At 51.9% G+C, this 8680-nt stretch overlaps 1 protein-coding gene across 4 annotated transcripts in view; it reads left to right on the forward strand.

The window, feature by feature from the left end:
* Nucleotides 1-7787, forward strand: part of Ppp1r13l (protein phosphatase 1 regulatory subunit 13 like) — a 21227-nt gene extending 13440 nt beyond the window's left edge. For 3 of the 4 annotated variants that reach the window (XM_021219384.2, XM_029531998.1, XM_029531999.1), the window contains exons 8-14: nucleotides 626-1073; nucleotides 2300-2760; nucleotides 4421-4552; nucleotides 4662-4795; nucleotides 4901-5067; nucleotides 6734-6933; nucleotides 7222-7787. In XM_021219384.2, the coding sequence (XP_021075043.1) occupies nucleotides 626-1073; nucleotides 2300-2760; nucleotides 4421-4552; nucleotides 4662-4795; nucleotides 4901-5067; nucleotides 6734-6933; nucleotides 7222-7260 (1581 nt within the window). In that variant the 3' untranslated portion in view covers nucleotides 7261-7787. The remainder of the gene's footprint in view (nucleotides 1-625; nucleotides 1074-2299; nucleotides 2761-4420; nucleotides 4553-4661; nucleotides 4796-4900; nucleotides 5068-6733; nucleotides 6934-7221) is intronic. The other variant, XM_021219385.2, reaches the window with a different exon arrangement.
* Nucleotides 7788-8680: the final 893 nt, after the last annotated feature.

The following is an 8680-nucleotide window of genomic DNA, read 5'->3' on the forward strand; positions in this document are numbered from 1 at the left end:
GGGGCCCTACCACTGAGCCACGCCCCCAGCCCCTCACTGGGGGATCCTAGGCAGGGGCTCTACCACTGAGCCACGCCCCCAGCCCCTCCCTGGGGTATCCTAGGCAGGGGCTCTACCACTGAGCCACGCCCCCAGCCCCTCACTGGGGGATCCTAGGCAGGGGCTCTACCACTGAGCCACACCCCAGCCCCTCCCTGGGGGATCCTAGGCAGGGGTCGACTACTCAGCTTATCTCAGCAAACTTCTGCTTAGGTTTTTGTTTTTTTGCTTTGTTTTGTTTTGTTTGTTTGTTTTTCTTTTTTTGCTTGTTTCTTTTCTGCTTAGGTTTCTTAAACTGATTTGAATCCTACCTCAGCCTTCTGAGTGGTAGCCTCACGGTGTGGATGTTCTTCCTGTGTGTGTGGGGGGGGGGTTGGTGTTTTGTTTTGTTTTCCTGTAGTGCAAAATGGCCTACAGTCAAGTCAGTCCTTCTGCCTCAGACTCTCCTGCCAGGATTACTGGCGTGGGCCAACACACACACACACACACACACACACACATACATCCTTTCCCCCTCACCTGTCCTTACCTGTCTTTGTCCCCTTCTCTCACCTTCTTTCCCCTCCCCTTTCTCCCTCCCACCCAGGACCACCTCACCAGCGCCACACTGCCACGCAATTACAAGGTGTCCCCTCTGGCCAGTGACAGGCGTTCTGACGTTGGCAGCTACCGCCGCTCTGTGGGCTCTGCAGGGCCCTCAGGCACTTTGCCCCGAAGCTGGCAGCCCGTCAGCCGCATCCCCATGCCCCCGTCTAGCCCACAGCCCCGCAGCACCCCACGCCAGCGCCCCATCCCCCTCAGTATGATCTTTAAACTCCAGAACGCTTTCTGGGAACATGGAGCTGGCAGGGCTGTGCTCCCGGGATCCCCCATCTTCTCCCGAGCACCCCCACCTAAGCTACCTCCCCAGCCACCCCCTCAGCCCCAGATGCAACCCCAACCCCAACCCCAACCTCAGATGCCCCCCCAGTCCCAGGCCCAGGCCCAGCCTCAGACTCCAGCACCTCAACAGACTTGGTCTCCCATGAATGAAGGTGAGTCAGCTGAGGGGCGCCCGGAAGGTTGGGTAAAGGGAGGCCAAATGACAAGGACCCGAGTAGCTAGGGAGCCATGATGGCCAAGCCTGGCTCCACAAGCCATCCCTGCAGAGGGCCAGATGAACATGGGAATGTACACAGGAGCCAGGGTTATAGAGTGATGTGCTGTGGGGCCTCAGGCGGGTACTTTAACCTCTCTGGGCATAGCTTTCCCTGAGTGTAGAAGCTGAATGGTGATAAAAATCCCATCGATTGGGACCTGGTACTAAAACCATATCAAGTCTTGGAAATTAGACACTAATGCTCAGTAAGGCGGCTCGGCCACTATGTGCCAGCTGACGGGGTCTTTAGTGCCGAATCGGAGAAATAAAGCAGGGCTTCAGCTTTCCAGACCTACTGGCCGGCCCGCGGTGTTAGTCAGGGCAGATCCCGGGCGTGGTGGCACACACCTTCAATCCCAGCACTCGGGAGGCAGAGGCAGGTGGATTTCTGAGTTTGAGGCCAGCCTGGTCTACAGAGTGAGTTCCAGGACAGCCAGGGCTACACAGAGAAACCCTGTCTTGAAAAAACAAACAAACAAAAAGCAAATCAGGGTAAATTCCCCGACCTCCCTTAGCCCTTTTTCCTACCCATGAAAAGAAGGGAATAGTGTCTACCTGTAGGGTTGTGCCAGAGGTAGGGATAAATACCAGTTAATATTTACCTGCTTCTGAGGCTCTGTGGTGGAGGGAGGGGGCATAACAGACGGAGAGATGGCTGAACACCAGGCTTCTACTCAGGGGTTTCCTGCATGTGATGTTAGAGGTAAAGTTCTTCAGATCCTAGAAAACCAAGGTTATTGTTGGTAGGAGTGCAGATTCCAGAATTAAGAAGCTGTGTGACTTTGGGCAAATGACTTTCCCTCTCTGGTCCTCAGATTCCTGCCAGTAATATAGAGTCACCTCTTTCTTCACAATATAGAAGGGTAATGGACAAGCATGTAGGGCTGGGGATGTAGTCAATAGGTAGCGCGTGCCCTGGGCTCAATGCCCAGCACTGTAAATAAATAAATAAATAAATATTAATATATTATACTATAAATAAATTAGTCATATAAATGCTCAAAGATCAAAATATTACGCACATCACAGAGTAGTCACTCTGAGGTCACAGAGCCCAGAAGCTGTTTGCATTCCAGAGGCTCCTGGCTACCCTTCCTCTAATGGGGTTCTCCTTCCTGCCAGGCCTCCTCAAATCCCCTGCCGAGCTGGAGCCCGAGCCCGAGCTGGAGGTGCTACTGGCTCCCGTGCTGGAGGCCGGAGACGCAGATGAAGGCACCGTAGCTCGGCCCCTCAGCCCTACCAGGCTGCAGCCGGCGCTGCCACCGGAAGCACAGACCGTACCCGAGCTGGAGGAGGTGGCCCGGGTGCTGGCAGAGATTCCTCGACCCCTCAAACGCAGAGGCTCCATGGAGCAGAGCCCTGCGGTGGCCCTGCCTCCCACCCACAAGAAACAATACCAACAGATCATCAATAGACTCTTCCATCGGCACGGCGGCCCGGGGCCTGGAGGGCCTGAGCAGGAGCTGTCCACAATTACAGAGGGATCTGAAGCCAGGGCAGGGCCCCCTGCTCCCGCCCCACCAGCTCCTATCCCACCCCCAGCCCCACCCCAGAGCAGCCCTCCAGAGCAGCCTCAGAGCATGGTAAGTCATAGGAGGAGCCTGGGATGTATGCTCTTCTCTGATACAGTTGCTGTAACAACAACAACAAAAAGCCTCTGCCATATAGTGATTTAAATGGGATCTACTGTTGCACCCAGACCCTGACCCCAGGCTAACCAATATTGAGATTAGCGGGGCTTCAATACCAAGATGGCACCCACTATGCTACAAAGGAGCCTGGGAAATGTAGTCTTTTGTGTAGATAGGGCTGGGCTCAGGGAAAGAGACTGAACAGATGGACCGGGCACCTTGGTTTCCTCTGCCTGTGCCTTACCCCAGGATCCCTTGAGGAATCTTAATTTTACACCTGCAATTAGTCTGGGATTTTGGTATGACACCGGTATGACAGTCTCTGATGGCCTACTTTTTCTGGGCACCTACTCTGTCTTCTCGGGAAGAGGTGGAGTGGGCCAGCCTTAATTCACCCAATCTCATCATTCCCTCACTCCCTGTGCCCCTGGCTGGCCAGAGGTTTCTTAACCCAGTTATTCTACATTTTTTGTTGGTTTGGTTTGGTTTTTCTCTGTGTAGTCCTGGCTGTCCCGGATCTCACTCTGTAGGTCAGGCTGGCCCCAAACTCACAGATTTATCTCTGCCTACTGTGTGCTGGGATTAAAGGCTTGCACCACCACTGCCTGGCTGTTTATTTTTTGTTTGTTTGTTTGTTTTTTGTTTTTTTTGTTTGTTTCTTTTTGTTTAAGAGACAGGGTTTCTCTGTGTAGCCCTTGCTGTCCTGGAACTCACTTTGTAGACCAGGCTGGCCTCGACCTCAGAAATCCGCCTGCCTCTGCCTCCCGAGCGCTGAGATTATAAAGGCGTGCGCCACCACGCCCGGCCCCTGTTTTTGTTTTTTGAATTTGTTCATTTTTATGTGTGTGGATGTTTTGCGTGTGCAGTGCCCTCCGAGGCCACAAGGGAATTCCAGATCCCATTAAACTGGAGTTATAGATGGTTGTGAGTTATCATGTGAATGCTGGGACTTGAACTTGGGTCCTTGGCAAGAGCAGTCAGTGCTCTAAACCTCAGGTGGATTCTGAATTCCGTTAAGTTGTCCATCATAATTAACCACCATGGTGGCTTTGTGGATTCTTGCTTGTCTCTTTCTTTGTTTTGTTTAGCACAGTGGTACTTAACCTTCCTAACGCTTTCAACCCTTTACACAGTTCTTCATGTTGTGGTGACACCCCCCACCATAAAATTATTTCCGTTGTTACTTCATAACTGTAATTTTGCTACGGTTATGAATCATAATGTAAATATCTGTTTTCCGATGGTCTTAGGGGAACGCTGTAAAAGGGTCGTTTGACCCCACAGGTTGAGAACCATTGCTGTAGCCCAAGCTGTCCTTGAACACAGTGCAATCCTCCTGCTTCAACTACCCAAGTGCTGAGATTGTGGACATGCACGACCATGCCTGGCTTACAGAAATAATTACTGTAAAGAGCACCCGGTCCATGACTTCCTAGCTTCCTCTAAGATCTCAGGGCTCAAGATTCCAAAGTCACAGAATTCCCTAATAGTTGTAAAGGACCAATAATTCACAAGGACCAAGCCAGCCCTCCCCGGGTTCCATGGGTCTGTTTTCCTCTCTGAGCTAGCTGTGGGCGGGCTGGCCTCGCTGAAGCCCCTCCCTGTCCTGCAGGAGATGCGCTCAGTACTGCGCAAAGTGGGGTCCCCGCGCAAGGCCCGGCGTGCTCGCCTCAATCCACTGGTGCTGCTGTTGGATGCAGCGCTGACTGGAGAGCTGGACGTGGTACAGCAGGCGGTGAAGGAGGTAAGGTGTCCCCTCCGCCATTCCCTCGGGTTAGGAGAGCACGGGGTTTGGGGGGGGAAGGTCAGGGGGGACAGGCGGGGCTGGATCCTCCTCCCCCTGGTGTTCCCAGATGAACGACCCGAGCCAACCTAACGAAGAGGGTATCACCGCCCTGCACAATGCCATCTGTGGTGCCAACTACCCCATCGTGGACTTCCTCATCGCTGCGGGCGCCAATGTCAACTCCCCTGACAGCCACGGCTGGTGAGCCCCCACCGTACACCTGTGGGGAGGGGGTGGGACCTTGGTTCCGACGTTCGAAGGTGCTGCCGGCTGGGACCTCCCTCTTACTTATCCTCCTGCCACCAGGACGCCACTGCATTGTGCCGCTTCCTGCAACGACACTGCCATCTGCACAGCACTGGTGCAACACGGTGCGGCCATCTTCGCCACCACTCTCAGTGACGGCGCCACCGCCATCGAAAAGTGCGACCCTTATCGCGAGGGCTATGCAGACTGCGCCACCTACCTGGCAGGTGCGAGGCTGAAGTGGGGGTGAGGGGTAGGGGCTGGCAGATGCACGCAGGTGGGTGGGGACTCGGGACTCAGCGTGTATAACTCACCTGCATTCTGCCTGAGGGACAGGTGGTAGAGATATACCAAATAAACTGTCCAGCGCTGTAGCCCCTGCACACTTGGAATCCTAGAGAGACCCGTCTCAAGAACAAAAGCAAACAAAAGGAAGGGTGGCATGGCACACTGGCCAGTCTCCAGGGATGCTACTTAGAGCTGGGACACTGAGCTCTTGTCAGGTCTCTCCAGGCGCCAGGCTATGCCTCAAAGGGTTGCACCTGAGGCTTGCCATGGTCTCTGCTTACCGGGAGGCAGATTGCATTGCATCATATGCTGACATTAGGGGTCTCGGAGCAGGATTTAATACTGTAGAGGTGGGTGGGGATGGGGCCTGAGATGCAGGCCCATTCCTGAGGTAGGATCGTGAGGTGGAGACCAGCAGGAGTTATGTATCAAGAACCTGTCTTCAAAAAAGGCCGTGAGGTGGATACAGCTCAGCGGTAGAGTGCTTGCTTAGCGTGACTTAGGCCCCGAGTTCTATCCCCAGTTCTGCAGAAATAGGGTGTGGTGGTACACCCCTGTAATACCACAGCCTGAGAAATAGAGCCAGAAAGGCCAAAAGTTTTGAGGCCAGCCTGACATACATTAGACCCTACCTATCTTTATATATATATCAGCACGGACATGGTGGCTCACAACTATTTATAACTGGTTCCATGGGATCCAGTGCCCTCCTCTGGTGTGCAGATATTCATGCAAACAAAACACCTATCTACATAAAATACATAAATAAGCAAACCATTTTGTTTGTTTGTTTGTTTTTGTTTTCCAAAACAGGGTTTCTCTGTGTAGCCTTGGCTGTCCTGGAACTCACTTTGTAGACCAGGCTGGCCTTGAACTCAGAGATCCTCCTGCCTCAGCCTCCTGATGTCTGGGATTAAAGTTGTGCACCACCACACTTGGCTAATAAGCAAATCATAAAGAAAAAAAAAAAAAAAAAGAGGGGCTAGGCAGTAGCGGTGCACAGCTTTAGGTAGTAGCGGTGCACAGTTTTGATGCCCGAACTTGGGAGGTAAAGGAAGGTGGGTCTCTGAGTTCAAGGCCAGATCTAAATTCAGAGTAGCCAGAGCTACATGCAGAAACCCTATCTTGAAAAGCCAACCTCCCTTGGGCTGGAGAGATGGCTCAGCGGTTAAGAGTGCCGACTGCTCTTCCAAAGGTCCTGAGTTCAAATCCCAGCAACCACATGGTGGCTCACAACCATCCATAACGAGAAATCTGATGCCCTTTTCTGGAGTGTCTGAAGACAGCTACAGTGTACTTACATATAATAAATAAATAAATATTAAAAAAAAAAGAAAAAAGAAAAGCCAACCTCCCACCCCCAAAGAGGGAGATGATAGCCAGCCATTGAGTGAAAGTAGGTTGCCCCTTTTGACACACCAACAGTCCTCAAATGTTAGAGAGAGCCCGTATCAGCATCTCACTGCTATCCACTGGCAGAGGCAAAGACGGCTTTCCGGGTGTCTCATTTCTGTGCTGGAGCAGGGGCCGCGCCTGACCCCACCCTTCGTGTGACTGCGTTTCTGGGCCTGGTCCTGCCTACCATATTTTTTTATGTGTTTTCAGACGTGGAACAAAGCATGGGACTGATGCACAATGGCGTTGTGTATGCACTCTGGGACTACAGCGCAGAGTTTGGGGATGAGCTGTCGTTTCGGGAGGGCGACTCAGTCACTGTGCTGCGGAGAGACGGGCCAGAGGAGACCGACTGGTGGTGGGCCTCGCTGCACGGCCAGGAAGGCTATGTGCCGCGCAACTACTTCGGGGTGAGCCCAGAGGCTACCTGGTGGGAGTCCCCTATTAGTGGGTTGGGCCAGGCTGATCTGTTCTCCTAGCACTTTGGAGGCTGAGGCAGGGGGATTGCCGAGAGTTCAAGGCATGACCGCCACTTACAGGTTCCCCCACATCTTCCTGCTCCTTGTCTGGCTCGTGCTTGTTCAGATGTTTTGATTGGTCATCGGTGGGGCTGGTGGTTAGATGGGAGCCTCCTTTCTTAGGGGTAGGATAGGTGCTGCGGGGCTCCTGGTGTCTGATCGCCCTCTTTCTTCCCTTAGCTCTTCCCTAGAGTGAAGTCTCAGCGGAGCAAAATCTAGTAGGCATGAAGGATGCTTGTAAAGGAGAAAAGACCAAGCAGCCTGCCTTCCACCCAGACCTGCCCGATAGATCCATTCTCATCTGCGATGTTCTGCCTACACCGGAAATTCTCTGCTCCCCGAGAGGCTAAAGGGGGGCGGCCCCAGACTGAACATTATGAAGCTGCCTTAAGCATTGGGGTGAGGTGGAGGTGGAGCTGGGGACCCTTGCGGGCAAGATCCCCCACCCCGCCCCCAACACACACCCTTGCCCAGTCAGATCTGGTTCTGAGTGCCTCCTACTGGCAGCGAGCCACTGCACTATCCCAGCTGAGCCTGGGAGACCACCCACCGCTTCATCTCTCTGAGTCCTTGCCTCCTCTCTCCCAGAAGTCCCCATTCTGCTCAGCAGCCCCCATTCTTCCCAGAAGCCTTGTGGCCTGTGGGAGGACCCCATGTCCCCAAACAAGTGCCTTCACGCCACGTGGCTTAATGTTTATAATGACGTGGGAAACCGTTTCCTTTATAAATAAAGGTTGTTTTCCCAGAAATGAACATCATTTTGACTCTGTTCAGACAACATGGATACTGTCCGTGCTGGTTAGCTTTTGTCAACTTGACACAAACCCAGACAGAAGAGTTCTCATAGATTTGTCTCACACACGAGTCCAGCGCTTTAATTTTCTTGCTGGTTTTTTGAGTCAGCATCTTGTTATGTAGACCCTGGCCTGGAACCTGCTTTTTCCTCACAAGTGCTGGCACTGAAGATGAATACCACCATGTCCAATATTTTTGATTTAGAAACAGGATATTATGTTTGGTTTAGGTGAGCTTTTTTTTTTTTTTAAGATTTATTTATTTATTTTATGTATATGTGTACACTAGGGCATGGGATCCCATTACAGATGGTTGTGAGCCACCATGTGGTTGCTGGATTTGAACTCAGGACCTCTAGAAGAGCAACCAGTACTCTTAACATCTGAGCCATCTCTTCAGCTCATTAAGTGAGCTTTAAACCTGTAATCCTGTGTCTCTGACCCTGTAGGAGCTTTAAGTGATGAGTAGGTACCACCATGCTCAGCTACTATTAATTATTAATTAGTTAAATTAGCAAAAAACAAAAAACAAAAAAGCAAAGAAAGCTGTCTTTCTTTTTTTTTTTTTTTTTGGTTTGGTTTTTCCAGACAGGGTTTCTCTGTATAGCCCTGGCTGTCCTGGAACTCACTCTGTAGACCAGGCTGGCCTTGAGCTCAGAGATTCGCCTGCCTCTGCCTCCTGAGTGGTGAGATTAAAGGCATGCGCCACCACACCCAGCTCAGAAAGCTGTCTTAATCATGTGACATTAGCAAGTGGTACAAATAAAAAAGGACCAGTGAATAAAATTCTTTAAAAAGGGAAATTAAGGGGCTGGTGAGATGGCTCAGTGGGTAAGAACACCGAC

This window comes from Mus pahari, chromosome 19 (genome assembly GCF_900095145.1).
Source record: "Mus pahari chromosome 19, PAHARI_EIJ_v1.1, whole genome shotgun sequence".
NCBI classification, from domain to species: domain Eukaryota; kingdom Metazoa; phylum Chordata; class Mammalia; order Rodentia; family Muridae; genus Mus; species Mus pahari.